The 15,601-nt window shown below is 37.1% G+C and overlaps 1 protein-coding gene and 1 long non-coding RNA gene across 2 annotated transcripts in view; one reads left to right on the top strand and one right to left on the bottom strand.

The window, feature by feature from the left end:
- LOC107092053 overlaps nucleotides 1-15,601 on the bottom strand; it is a 258,975-nt gene that overhangs the window by 31,821 nt on the left and 211,553 nt on the right. The gene's annotated exons all lie outside the window — the stretch shown is intronic.
- Nucleotides 13,116-15,601, top strand: part of fstl1 (follistatin like 1) — a 32,202-nt gene continuing 29,716 nt past the window's right edge. Inside the window, exons 1-2 of the mRNA XM_015386333.1 lie at nucleotides 13,116-13,287; nucleotides 13,419-13,475. Coding sequence (XP_015241819.1) covers nucleotides 13,419-13,475 — 57 coding nt within the window. The 5' untranslated portion in view covers nucleotides 13,116-13,287. The remainder of the gene's footprint in view (nucleotides 13,288-13,418; nucleotides 13,476-15,601) is intronic.

Here is a 15,601-nt window from a genome sequence, read left to right as displayed (position 1 = left end):
GCTGATTGGATTGCATCTACAATCTTTCCTCCTCTGTCTTTGATTTTTGCATTTATTATATCCAGCAGGCAGAGACATATTATGCATGTTACACAGTAAATGAGGAGCTCTAATCCTATTATCTTCTTCCTACACACATGAACCTACCAGAGAAAACCTCAAGCCTCAGTCTCCAACCACACGCTTTGTCACACTAGTGCAGACGGAACAGCAGTGTTTCAGACTCTTGAACGCACAATTCACCAACTCAGGTTTTGCAGATGCACCTCAACTTTTTCTCTAAACTCGTCTGGTTTTGAATGATATCAGGACCTTTAATGTGAACCCAGTCTAAACACACACAGATTCTCTCTGAATCACTCTGCAGATCTCAAATGAAAGAAAAAAAAAAAACCTCAATAATAGAAATCTCAAGGAGCCAATAAGAACCTGATTGCATGCATGTGTGTGTGTGGGAGAGAGTCTAGGTGGCTGCAGCTCATCTCTGACCCTCACAGGCACTGATGGATGTTTGTGAATATTTGAGATGCCTGTTCGAAAGCCTCTGGCAAAAATCGGAGAAACATCAGAGGAGCCGGTCTATCTCTGTTCTCTGTGTGGAGCAGCTCATGGTTAGCTTACCCTTACATACATCCGCAGTGCAGGAATTTAAATCAGCCAACAGAGCTAAAATTGAGTAATATGCTACAAATGTTATAATTGTGGGTTTATTTTCCTTCTATGCCTCATTTACATTGATGTGCCTGCATGTATCTGCTAGCAGAAGCAACAAAAAGCTGTAATCCCTCTTTTCCTTGTAAGAAAAATAAAATTGTGCATGCATTTTTATCTTTCTTATTTCTCATGAAAGGTTGTAGTAGTAACTAGGACATATGAAAGCACCAGTTTAGCATGCTGGGGAATTAATTATCATGTTGCCATTTTCACAATCATGTCTTCCAGAGAACTATTCATCATGCATCTGAATAAATTTGAGGAAGATATGTGGACTATGTAAAACCTGCAATGTAAAAAGGACACCAATGATTTGAATATCTAATATGATCACATCACATGCTTAACTATGGTTTGATAATGCCTTTATATAAACCATGAGGGTGATTATGTGTCTCAATTATTTTGGTTTACAAGACAAAGGTCACAGACCCAGAGGGGACAACCACATTCTGCCATAGAAAGACACTCGGCCTAGAATAAACCTAAAGAACACAAACAGCAATGCACTTTCAGTACATATTGGGTTTTTTTTTTCCATTCTTGACTCAGTTCCTTGATTATTTTGATCACATCTTTTGTTAGTTTCCTACAGTTTTATTACATACATTGATTTTATGACTGTGTTTTCAGCTTTTATATAGACTGCATTGTTACCTCCTTGTTTATAGATTTCCTTAGCAAATGTTTCTGCCATAATACATGACGTCAAACCTTAACTAGTGTTACAAAACTTTGGACCTGAGAATCAACCAGCTGATTTTCATGTTTCTTTGATGTCAAACCGAAGCAGTTCTAATCAAAGGTTTTGACCCAAAACCACAGGGTGTCTTCGTGAAGATGTAGAGGAATTTGATTTTCCAGTATGAATGAGAGAAACACATGCTTATTATTTAATCAAACCCAAAACAGTATGGCTTCAATACATACGTACTTTTGCAAGGCACTGTGGGTAAATATCATGTTAAGATGTGGGGACTATAAAGAAGGCTACATACAGAAATGTAATCACAAAGTGTGGGTCTGAAATTGTCATCTTAAGGAGGTGTTCCAGGCACGTCCCACCCAGAGGAGGGCCGGGGGACGATCCAGGACATGCTGGAGGGACTATGTCTCCGGTTAGTCTCGGAGTACCTCGGCCTTCGTCCAGCAGACCTGGGGAGAGGGAAATCCAAAAGTCTGCTGAGACAATTGCCCCCAGTACTCTGTCCATGATAAATCAGTAAAAAACACTTCATAAAAAATCACTTATTTGGGTCAATTTAAATTATAATTTCCATCTTTACTTTTTTTTCCTGAAGTTTACACTGTGTTGCAAAATTTCCTTCAATTTTATTTAAAATTTTTAATGTTACAATAACTATTGTGATAGAGCAGCTGCCAATATCCTGCACAAGGGTGACATAAAAAGCATGGCTGCTACAAATCACGTATGTGCCGGAAAGGCTTGTTGACTGAGGGTTGTACACAAACCGTGTGTACACATAGCTGAAACGTGTCAATAGGGGGGAAAGTTCAAAAAGAAAGACAGAAACCAGAAGCTGAAAACTGTTTTACATATCCGATCTTGACATGATTTGAGCAGAAAGACTGGGTACCCTGTCTATCCAAGAGAAGGCCCGACTAAAAGTGAAAAAAGAAGAGGTTAAACCTAAATTTGTTTATTCCAAATTGCTGTACATGATTCCAGAAACATTTCAGTCAAATTTATGTTTGTCTATGTGTAGCACCTTATCTCCAAAGCCAATTCCTCGTTAATGTGAATAACCATCACTATCATAACAACAAACTGTCATGATCTGGCCTGTTTGCTCTCCCTTAATTGGTTATTTCTTTCACCTGTCATTTTCCCTCCCTGCCTCAATTGTCATTTATTCCTCTCACCTGTTTCCTTTGGTTTATATTCTGTTCAGCCTGAGCATTCAGTGCCAGATCATTAACTGTTTTTCTGTTAGCCTGTCTGTGATGTTGATTGCAAGGTTCTTGTCCTGGATCCTGGCGGCCAGTGGAAAGAGGGTTTTGTTTCTGTCTCGTCTCCTGCTCACCCACTGTTCCTCCCCTGCTGAGCCCTCTGGATTTTTGGCTCTGTATGCAGGGAGGTTCAGTTTTTATCCAAGTAAGACTGGTTCCAAACTGGAGACCAGTGTAAAGGTCCTGCATCAAGTTCTGGTTCCACGTCCTGTCTCGGCTACCCTCTTCCACTGAGCCTCCCCGTCTGCATCTGATCCTGTCTGCTCCTGTGCATAACCGCCTGGTCACGCTTCGGACTCTGTTGGACTCTGAACCTGCCTGGGAGATCTACGATGCCTGGAAGCCTGGATCCTGCCTGTTCTGTCTGTTCCTGTCTGTTATGGATCCCTGATCAGGTTCGGCTTCCTGCAAGACCTCTGGGACTGCAGCACTGGGGACACTCTTGGACTGGACTGTTAAACCAGGTAAGTGACCAACTGAGATAATCATCCTCTTTCAGATGATCGTGGTCACTTACCTGTGTTTCTCCCCCAAACAGACTGTTTTGGTTTGGGGGTTGCCCGGCCCCCACCTGCAGTTGCCGCGTGCCACAGATCCTAAGAGCTCCCCTTTTAGTTTTGTTCTTCATTTGAAAAACGTTTTGAACTTGCCTTCTGACTGTCTCTTCCTGAATACTGGGCCCATCTGTACCCGTTTCCTGACACAAACATTTTCTGTTGTGTCAGGACTATGTGATAGAATAACACAAAATAGAGAAAGGATGAAAGATACTTTATTTCACCAACATGGCTTCTAACTGAATGGTGAAAATCTTTAGTATCTAGGTGTACAGAAATAAAGCCAGCCTATAGAACTGATACAGTCCACCTGTATGCAGCGTCAGCTCAGTGTAAACACCTGTTCTGTGAAGGTCTCACATCAAACAGATGGAGGTGTTTAAGCAGTATAAGGCTAGGAAACAATATTCCAGCCTTATTACATCTCTGAGAGCACTATTTGGTCCTTCATTAAAAAAGTAAAAAAAAAGATTATTTAATTTTCATTTGGGATTAATAGTGTATTTTTGAATTTAATTGAATTGAAATGTCTCTCAGGATCATACAACTTGTTAGCATTCATCTTTATCATTCAGTAAAAGGCTTATTAAAGCCTTAAAATACCGTGGCTGTTTAAAATATGAATATAATAAAAAAATGAAATCAGTTATAATAAAAATAAAAATTTAAGGCAGTTTTCCAACCCATACCATGATGCTGCAGGATGATTTTTAATGTCAATAAATTTCCCTCAAGAGTCAAACTAGTTGAAGCGCTGATTATTTTTTATAAGAAACAAGGTCAGAGGAATAAAATGGGCAGAACCCAGGCATGGACTGGTAATCGGGCGTACCGGGGGGGTTCATGGAGGCCCAGAAAAGCATGAAATAAAAAAAACAGGGCAAGGGATTATAATATATTAAGAGAGCTGCATGAAGTGGCATTTCTTTTCAATGTGGTTCAATAAAAATTCTATTTCTTATGAGGTCAATATACATTTAAAATTTAGGAATTTTACATATTTTTTTGACTTAATTTAAGTTAAAACTACAGTTTTTTATAAAATTGAATTTGAACTCAAGAAAAACTTAAATTTATCTGTAAAAATTAGAGCATTTTTTTATTTGTTGTGGAAAAAAAAACATTTGACAGATGAAAACTGGGATCCTATCTCAATCCCACTGAAGCAATCACCTTACGTATTGTTTTTGAATAATTAAAACAGAATTTGTAAAGAAAAAAATGAAATAGATCCAAATGACCTATCAGTAAACGTGTCTGTTTCAGCGCATATCATCATTAGAATTTCTTTTAAGTATTATGTCTTCAGTACAGGGGCCATAACAGGGGCCAGGACATAATCTACAGGGGCACTGGCCCCCGTTGGCCCCTGTCTAGAACCGGCCATGGTGAGGAATGATGACACAGTGGCGAGGTGCACTGTATGCTGAAGTCCAATGAAAAACAGAAAACACAACCGATGTTTAAGGCTACAAGATTGAAAGTATTGAAAATAAAAGACCAATACTGTTCTGTTTACTATTTAAGAAATTACTGTTAGTTAATAAAGAGTTGTTGAAAAGTTGCTGGCCTCAAGTGTGTATGTATGGGGCACGGTGTGGGTCCGTTGTCCCCGGGGGTCGGGCGGTTGGGGTATAAGCATCTCCCTGAAATGAGTTTTTGGAACTTGGGATGTCTGGTAATGATAGGATAAACCAACCAACCAACCCCTTGATGAATAGGATAAAATAACATAACTCAAATAAAAATATGTTGGTTAATGTTCCATGGTAAAGTTAGTTTGGTAAACACAGGTGCTGCTACCCATAAACTTCATGCTAGCACTAGTGGCTAATGATGATTTTTTTGTAGCCTACACTGAGTGCATCCTCTCTGACAGGATTTCTAATGGTTCATCATTTTGTCATTTGCATCCTTTTTTACACAATGAATGCACAGTAGTCCAACGTCCAGTATCTGGAAGACTGAATAGATCTGATGAGCAACTTACAATAACTTTTTATGATGATATAATGTGATAATATGAGTGATTGACTGTGACTTTTCTCTCTCTCTCTCTCTCTCTCTCTCTCTCTCTCTCTCTCTCTCTCTCTCTCTCTGTAAGAACTGTAGCTGTGATGTGGTGGAGTTTACATCTTACAGTGTTAATAAATTAAGATTTTGGAAGTATTTTAAGTGTCAACTCGCTAATTTCCATTAACCTGGCCTCAAGGTATTGCACAGTTTAATACACATTCAGTACACCATAAAAAAGTGGTGGGCCATTCTAGTCCAAAATGCCAGGGCCGATTTTTTTGTCCCAGTCCACCCCTGGCAGAACCTAAATAGATTAGTTAAGCTATATAAATACAAAATAAAAAAAATGTCTGCCAGGCTTGATAAAGGGAACACATGTCTTAAATCATGGCTGTAAAAGTGGCAGACCACCCTATCAGGTCAGGGAGACACCCACCAGATGTGACACATAGACACATAAGAGAGAGATATGGGGACAAATGGAAAAGGTTTTCTTATCTAATTTTTCATTATTTTTTATGCAAGCAATGACTTCAAACTGGACCAAGCTCTTTTCATTTTTTTTGTCTGACTTTGATTCAATTTGTTAAATTTTAAGTCCGATTTTGTGTCATTCTTTATACAATAAGTGTTCTTTAAAGTGTGGTTTAAAGATAGATCACATACAGGAAAAAGAGCTGTTTGACAGCTTTGAGGCATAAGCACCTTCAGGAAACAGTAGTTTTCAAGAGAAACAGGAAAGAGCATGAAAGGTGTAATGTCTCCCTCAGTTAATATTGCTGAACCCTGTACATTTCTATTAATACATTTGACTTTGTCTATACATCAAATTAGGTTAAAATTAAGGGGAAAACGTAACCTTTCCTGCAAGCTGAATTCTCACCTTGTAGCCCTCCAGTTTCGAGACAAACCCTGAATGGGTCAGCCAATCACATTGCAGAATTATGGTTTAAGCTCTGACATACATCTGTGATGAAACCAAGAGCTGCTGAGCCAACAGCTACACCAAAATAAGAATGGTATTGAAGGAGGATGCTTGTGTAGCTGCTGCTATCACATCTGTTCTGTAGTAATGCACAATTGCATTTTTGCTGGTGAAGATTCTCACCCATCCAGGTCATTCCGTAGAAGTTTAAAAAACAATCCACTGGACTTTGTTTCCCAGGTTTGAAGATGTTTCGCTTCCCTTCCAGGAAGCTTTCTGAATTCAAATGTCTGGATTCGCATTGAGTTTGAGGCTTATATGATGGACCAAAATCAAGGCCTTGTATTGCTTGGAAACATGCAAATTGAAACTGACGAGTGGGTCGTTTGGTTCCATTCTTAGCCTGTAATATCTGAAAGCTGTCTATGACGACCAACCTTTCACAATCATAGATAAGTCAATACAAGGCCTTGTTTTTGGTCCATTATTTAAGCCTCAAACTCAATGCGAATCCAGACATTTTAAATTGAGAAAGCTTCCTGGAGGGGAAGCGAAATGTCTTCAAACCTTGGAAACAAAGTCCAGTGGATTCTTTTTTTAAACTTTTATGGAATTTAATTTTTGAAAGAGAAATTGCATGATTGTATGTGGTCGCAGTTTCTTACACTGTCTGCCACTGTTTCATTTATTACTGTGGTTGGCTAAAACTAAACTTTGATAGGCTAGCATTGGGTGTTACTCGGCCTAGTCAGCTCAAACAATGCTGCTGAATGTCACTCCTTTCCCAATACCTTTTTTTTTTACGCCATTCCTTTTCTCTGTCAAACTTGAGGCCCACACAGATAATATGTCATGGTGAAGATTCTCAGTCATTCCAGGTCATAGTCATTCTGTAAAGTTTAAAAAACTAAACAAAAAACAAACAATACACTGGACTTGGTTTCCAAGGTTTGAAGACGTTTCGCTTCCGCTTTAGAAAACTTTCTCAATTCAAGGGGTGAATATGGCACCTCACAGCAATTAATTATGTCCTCACCCAAAAAAGCATATCATGTCATGAGAGGCATATGGTTTTTTTTTTACATTTCGAAAGTGGCTGAAAGTGTGACATTAATGTGAGTAAATTTAGAATACCAGAATAGTGTGCTCTATGTAAATGAATTGATAAAAGCAAAAGCTACAGGTGAACCTAAGGACAAAAATGCTCAATATAAAAATGAGTTTGACATCCCTTCTTTAGACTCTGCAAAGTTCCTCTTAAACTACATTTCTTTCAAAGGATGTTCCCGAAATGAATAAGATATGTACACATAAATACTATATTTTTTTAAGGACTCTTAGAGAATTCCGTAAAAGTTTAAAAACAATCCACTGGACTTGATTCCAAGGTTTGAAGACGTTTCGCTTCCCCCTCCAGGAAGCTTTCTCAATTCAAATATTTTAACTTTTACGGAATGACTACTGTATGACCTGGATGACTGAGAATCTTCATCAGCAGACTCTTACAGAAATTGTAAAAAAGTACATTTTAACAGTTTTACCTTCCCAGGATGTGATAGGAAGACTGCTGCCTTTTCCAAGTTTAAATATTTAAATCTAAAATAAAAAATAACAGATTTTGCAGTGCCATTTTGTATGACTGGGAAAGTCCTGATTGAACAATATGTTTGATCAAAGCTGTAAGAGGAATTACTTTCAGTAGGGCTTTCTTTGTATGACTCTCAAATTCTTGCATTGTTTTTGAATGACAACTTTCCAATGTTGTTTCAGGTCATTGAGGTTTGCAGACATTCATTTTTGTAAAGCTTGGCGCAGCTTTTCAGTCAGGACATTGTGTGGACTTCAATTAATCCATTTCAAAGGTTTCTACAAGTGTATGGAACTAAATCTGTGTTTCCTTTCACAATGTTTGATTATCTTTAATCTAATATAGCTCAATGGAAATGTCCTCTTTAAAACCAGAACACAGTAAAAAGTACTGCTTTGATAGTGTGGATCACACTAAGAATGATTATGTTTTTTGCTTTGGATTAATAGGATTCAGCTTCTTCCTTTCTCAAATCCTTTAGAAGCAGCAATGATGTACAAGGTTTTCCAGAATCACTCCATCTCTCATTGATGTGGATCTGCTGTAAGTTTCTGTTTAACCTAACAGAGCAATAATAATGTCCCAGTGCAAAAACGGCTGTTTTGGAAATGTATATTTTTCTGCTTCATCACTGTGTCTATTTTTGATTAAATGGGTCAGTTAATTTGGAAAATTCACATGTTAAAAAATGAGGTGAAGAAATAAATAAGAAAAAAATGCAGTGTGAAATGAGGTCCTAATGAATGCTCTATAGGAGGTCTATTATACAATTTATATCAAGATGCTTTTCAGCCCAATCCTTTATTATTTCTTCATGAGGAATTTCAAGTGTATCAGCAGCAAAGAGGGAAGCAAATAAAAGAGCAACGACAGATATAAATTAAGCAATGATAGGAATAAGATTAACTGATTGTAGACTCTACAGTTTGGTGATTTTTTTTTCAACCTACAGTTAAAGCAAAACTCCACAAAAAAGAGAAAAAAAAGGTGGCAGGTTATATAAAGTGTTATTATAATCAAGCACAATTACAATAAAAAAACATTCAATCATGGATGGAACAAACAAAGATTTTTCTGTTATTTCATGGGGAAAAATTATGAAACTAGTGCAAATAAAAATGTTTAAGACAACAGAAGCAGGAAGGCTGTACAGACAAGTGATTGAAACACAGGAACTACAAACCAGAGAAGATAAGCAAAGAACACAATGGTTTTATGGTTCCTTAGTGTTAAAATAAGGTTTCTTATCTTTCAGCATCTTCCTTTTTGTTAAATATGTTCTTTTTTTCTTGCCATACTATATATTTTAGTTATGCCATCGCTTTCTTAGACATTCTTTCTGTATCACTAGAAAGGTATTGTTAGTTGCGTTTTCCCCAGTTATAATTCAGTTCTTTGTTTTGTTTCATGTCTTCATGACTGTCCCCTTTATTTTATGAAAGCATCAACCTTACTACAGTAGGGAAATTTATTCTGTGTTTTACCAATAGATTAGGGAACAGTGGGTTCTCACACTAAGCGCCCCCCCGTGCATTCTGTAGTTAAGGTTCTCGCTGAGGGATCTAGAAGGACCAACTGAATTTTGAACCAGAAGTCTTGCAGCCTCTTCATGACCCAAACACCCTTCTTTCTAATCAAAAGGCAGGCAGTCCTGAGTTACAAAGCAAAGAGCACATAGAGCTGTAATTAAACTGAATAAAAAACAAGAACTTGTGTGGTGCCAGTGAATCAGGAAGTAAACTTAAATAAAGAACCATTGGTTAATTTACAAAATAAAAGCAAAGGTAGACTAAGAAAGCAGAACTGAGCACATACACAGAGGCCCAAACTACACTGCTTGAGATAGTAAAGAATCACTTTGAGAACATATATGGTCTGCATAGGGAAAAACACTCAATATCAGGTCTTCCCCTGTACCATTCGATTTTTCTCCTATTTGCTCCTTTTTTGTGCACCACTTTTTAATTTCATCTTTCAACAAGCACATGAAAAACCCTCTCTGCTACCTAACTGAAAAGATCATATCAATGCATTTAAACTATATATATTTAACTTCATGTTAAAAACTGCAAACAATAAATTTAACAAATTGTACTGTTTAGGTTAAAATGCAAAGCTTGTAAAAAAAAAAAAAAAAAAAAAACTTGAAAAAAAAAGACTTGAGAACACAAAGTTAAAATACGTGACAAAAGGAAGAAGTTCAAGATAAAATAGAAATAGGAAGCTGGGTTATTTTTGGGTTCAATAAAAGTTAGAAAAAAACTTTGAAAATTGGTTCTTGTTTCTTAGTTTTCTAACATGGGTATTATTTGACTAAAAAGGAGCATGGATTAAAAAAAAAATATGTTTATTTTTGGATTAAATCATTGAACTTGGATAATGAGTTGTCAGTAGTTGTAAATTTGAAACCATAATTGTGTACATTACAGTTTAGAATGGAAGCTGCTGACTATGTGTCTTAATGATTGACACATTTTCTTATTATCCAACAGCAAGTGTTTCCCAGAAAACTTAATTTGATCAAATGTTAACTTTATTATCACCGCATTTTTACATTCATTGCATTCCACAACATGAAAAAGTCAGAAATGTAAGTTTTTTTGTTGCTTACTCTACTGATACTCAGCAGCTGAGTCTACCAGGAATTTTGATTTAGGAGCACATAACTTGTCACATCTGTGTATACATTTATTGTTTTAAATTAGATTTAAATTCATATTTGGTTTTCTCTTATTCAGATTGTTTCTTATCTATATATATATAACATAACAGATTATTTGCTGCTAAGAGATTAGTAAAACAATCTGAAGCCTTAATTTTTCCTTACCATGATGCTAAATAAGCTTATTTGTATAACAAGCTTTTTTACTTAAAAACGTAACTTTAGTGTGTAAAGAACACCCAAAGGGTTAAAAGCATTTCACAGAGCTCCCTGTATAGCAACATGGCAGAGAAGCACACACAGGCCAGTGATTGAGTAAGACAATGTAGAGAAAAATAGAATATCCGTCTCGACCAATATTGAGCGTGAGCAGGAAACTAACTTCAAATAACAGGAAAAGAAAAATGTTTATCATTATTCACCCTGCAAACACAAAGTACCTACAAAATGCCTTTGGTTGTAATATAGCAGCATTGAGGAGATAGATTTACGACAAGGGGGTGAGGTCATACAATAATTAAAGGCATACTGTCAAAAAAATAATTTATTCTGTTTTTTATATGCAAAATTCAGCATACTGCTGTGTTTGGTGCCTCTGAAGTTCATCCTAATTACTCTAATTACTCACTTCAAGCATGAGCACACATAGTGGTGTGTAACCCTGAAATGCTGAAATCAGGCTCTGAACCTTTGAAAATGTATCATCTACTACACAAGGTATATTTCCAAAATAAATAATTTTACATATTTTCTGAGGATGTGGGAAATCAAGTGGAATGTGCTGGTAGAGGAGGACAGGTGCGTCCTCAAAGATTGGGGATGTGGCAGCCTGCAACATTAAAAAGGAAGGAGGTTCAACAGCAAAACCAAAACTCAGAGTCTTATAATACTACTGTTTTTTTGTTTGTTTTTTTTAACGCAAGGGCATACAATGCAGCTTTAACCATAATAAACAACGATTTAATAAAGAACAATTGTAGATATAAAATAAGTTTAATATCTGATCTTGCTCTTTTTACTTTAGTAAGTTGTGATAGATATAACAATGAGAAGGACAAACTGTAAGGTAGTAATGCAGAAAAAAAACCTTGAATTTAGGGACTTCTAACCTCGGCTCTGCTTTCTTATGATAGTGTATGAGATGTAGCGTTTGTAATATCCGTTTGCTGTTTAAACTGCAATTGAATACACCAACATTTTCAAACGATATCAATTTTGTGTGTTGCATGACATATAATTTTTTGCCCTATCTTACAAGTGTGTAATATCCTGAGCAGTGTTGTTTTTGACAGCCACCTTAAATTTGGTCTTATTCTTAGTCTTCAGGACAAAAACTATTATTAGTCTTAGTTGCATTTTAGTCATTACGACATGTGATAGTCGACTAAAGCTTAAAAAGGTTTTTAGTCTAGTTTTAGTCAGTTTTATGTTGCAAAAAAAAGGGAACCTTTAAATATTTCGAATAACAACCAGATTCTTTACCAGCCTGACAGCTCTAGCCTTGATACTACAATTGCTGAGTATAGAATGCTGCAGTTCATCATTGCTGTTGGGCAGAAAACTTTGATTTATAGGAATCCAGTTTGTGTGGGATGTTTTTGTGTTTGTCTCTCCCTACACCACCAGGTGGTGCCCTGTCCTCTTTGGTCCTTCTGCACACCTGCGGCTCGTTGGTTCATCGCTGAGGAGTATTTGAGCAGTGGACTGTCACTACCTCGATGCCAGAGTGTTTGCCAGTTTTGGGTACTCTAGCCAAGCTGAGTTAGCTGAGTCTAATCTGAGTTTAGTTTCTCTGAGACTAACGTTGTTTTTTGTCTTTGCCTTTCGGCAGAAATCCTTCCTGCATACTGGATGTTAAGCCTTCTCCCCCTGGAAGGATTGTTTGTGTTCACACTGAGCAGGGGAAAAACCTCCACACTTCCCGTTCAAGTTCCCACGGAAATCCAACTGGAAGTCCGCTCCACTGCTCCTCAGGGTACAACCAAAATCAAACTGTCCGCCCTCCAATGAGTTCCCTCCTCTCTGGATAAACCCACACCAACTGGATTCAAGGACAAGCAAGAAACCCCCTCCAACAAGAGTCCTGTTTTGACAGCTTTCAAGATCTCAATCAGATTTCCTACGGACCCTGAACCAATCACAGTGATCTTCTCTCCAGACCTTCTAGTTCCGGTTCACCTGTGCTCTGAGCTCCAGATACAACTCCTGTGATCCTTATCAATAAACCTGTTAAACGTTTCCCCCGGTTCTCTGCATGTGGGTCAGATCTCTTAAAAACATCATGACAGATATGGTTTCTCTGTAATGTTATTTGCAGAAACAAATAAAATTGTATTGAGAAAAAAAAAAAAAAAAAAAAGCACAGCCAGTAGCTACTTTCCTTAGTGAGGAGTTTGCAACACTGGCCACCCCTGGTCCCCCATCTAGCTCCGCCCCTGAGGTACAGAACCTCGGCTGGAAACAAGATAAAACTTTTGATTAGTCCAAATAATTTTTTGACCATTGAGTTGCTTTTAGTGGCAAATTAATTGTGGTTAGTTCTGCAGCAGACAATCCATGTGGAAGAATTAAATCTCATTTTATTCAACGCTAAAATGGTCCTAGAACAATAGCAGCATAGCTTTTAAAATGCCTCCTCCTCCTTTTTCTCAGATTTCTGTGTAAATCTCCTCAGAGGGCTCCGAGGTTTCTCATTGGCCGCAGCGGGGAGAGAGGAGGAGGAGACGGGCGGACTGGCAGGAATTCCTCGGCTCTCTCCTCAAATTTCATCGAACCGCTGATCTGTGGATAAAACATCCCGACCAGAACCGCTTCTTCCTTCCTGAGCAGAACCGCTTCTTGTCTGAGCGAAACGGTAAGAAAAACAAAGGTTTTACACAAGTTTTTTTTTTTTTTTTTTTTCTCTGGTAAACATAAAGACGCGTTCTTTTTCCGTTTCTCTCCAACAAACCCAAATCTCACTTTTCCTTTTCTTTTTGCTTCCAGATGTGGGGAAGCGTCGCTGTAATCCTGCTGCTGGCCGCGGCTTCCTGTAAAGCAGAGGTAAGTTTCAGGATTTTAACTTTTTTTTAATGATTATTGCCTGAAAATAAACGACACACTTACATTTATGTAAATAACACCCCTGAAGTAAAAAAACACGCGCTTTGTTCACTGACCTGCACACATCTGGAAAAGGTCAGAATGAGTTGGGTGACAATGAGCTTTTGCCTATAGGTTTATTATTAGTTTGCTTTAAAACAGGGACAATAAAGCCAATAAAGCTGTGGTTAATCTTCATTCTAATGGCCTAACTGGATTACTAATGGAAATACCCTTCATTGGAGGCCTTCTGATAATTGTGCAACTGGACAAAAAAAGAAACATGTTTTGGCTGTGAGCCACTATGGTCCCTTGTCTTGAAAATAGTTGCTGAAAAGCTGCTATGAGACCAAACTAAGTGACTCAGGAGTGGCTGGCAGCAGAGACTGCAGTTGCTTAGAGGCCCCCGACCTCTTAGGGGCCCCATCACTGACATCTGGTTGGCCCTCTCATTGCAGATGTAAAGGTGCAAAAAAAATCCTCTTAAACCCACCTGATACTAGATTGACTGACCAGACCTTATTTATAACCCAACATATGGCAGATTTCAACAGGATGGTGAGCTGTTTAAACACGACACCAATAACAAAGCAGACGGTGGTACTTTTAAATACCATGTTAATAACTGACTATACTTCATTAGACGGTTGGTAAAAAAAAAAAAAAAAAAAAAAAATACACTCATATAATATGTTTCAAACCTCAATAAAAATTTAAAGAACAATTTAATTTGAGTATTTTATTTTTTACAATACGACTTGGAATTATGGGTAATCCAGAGCCATTGACTGGCATCTGTATAAAATGATGGACGGATGGGAGTTCTTGGTCTGTTTTTATCAATACTGCAGGATGTTTTGCTGTAACACCAGCTGCCAGCTGTTTAATGGCACACAGCTCTGTGTTGCACTGGTGTGTCACATAGAATTGATTTCATGTTAATGAGCTGTGAGAAAACTTACCTTCTGGGTACCACACTGTTGCCCTTAGCAGTGAAAACTTTAGGTAAACATGCAAAGGCAGCAATGTGTTGTTAGCGGGTCTGATGGGACCAGAGAATGAACAAGGTTTATTATTAGAGGCTCCCAGCACATTGATATTAAATAAGATACATTTAAATTTCAATGTATTTCTAGTATTCTGTATTCCAAACAAAAAATTACATATATCATGATTTATATCTTTGATTTTACACAGAAAACAATTAATAAGGCTTCTAAAATAATGTAATAAACTGATTATGAAAGTTAGAATAATTTTATCTAATATTTTTGTCTGTTTATTTTCATTCTAAAGAGATGGACACAAAGCCTGTTAATTTCACTGTAATTTCCATGCATACATGTTTGTTTTTTATTTTCTAAAGACTGTGTTAGGAATGAGTGATGGGAATTAGAATCTTTGTGACATTTTGATGTTGATTTTGTTATGATACAAGTGATGATAAAAAGTAATCATACTCTTATTAATATTTGTGGCTATAAATAAATGAATAGGTCAGAGACACCCAAAATGTAACTATGTGCAAATAGCGTATATTGGAGTGTAAAAGTCCTTCTAAGCAGTGAATCATATTTTGGAGTATTCTTAACAATGAAAGAACAGCTAAAGTAACAATCACAAACAATTAAACTACATATTTGGCTTCATTTTTATTGTCATTGGATTACATATTCTTAATATAATGTTTATTTTCACAACATGAATACGTTTGATGATACCAGCCCATCCCTAGCTTGCCCTCAGCTACTAAACAGCCATGCTGTTTGTAGTTTGGAAATTGGGGTTTTAAGAAGTGTGAACTTCATAAGAATTATAGTTTCCAACCAAAGATGTATTTCTGCAGCCAAATCTGTCCTTCTTGTATATTGCGTAAAATTGTAGTAGGTTATAATACCAGTGTGATTTCTTTTTTTTTTCTTTTTTTTTTTCTTTTAGCTATAGCTCTTGCCTTCTGAAGCCGATAGATTTTAAACTACAAGTTTTCCGAGTCTAAGCAGTAAAAAAAAACTTGGGCATCAGTAGCAGGAAGTGGAAATAAAATGAAACATTAGCAACACATCTTTAAGGTGTCTTAAATGAAAAAA

This window comes from Cyprinodon variegatus, unplaced genomic scaffold (genome assembly GCF_000732505.1).
Source record: "Cyprinodon variegatus isolate N-32 unplaced genomic scaffold, C_variegatus-1.0 Scaffold364, whole genome shotgun sequence".
Classification (NCBI taxonomy): Eukaryota; Metazoa; Chordata; class Actinopteri; order Cyprinodontiformes; family Cyprinodontidae; genus Cyprinodon; species Cyprinodon variegatus.
The sequence above is the reverse complement of the archived record's forward strand: the minus strand, read 5'-3'. Positions and strand labels throughout refer to the sequence as shown.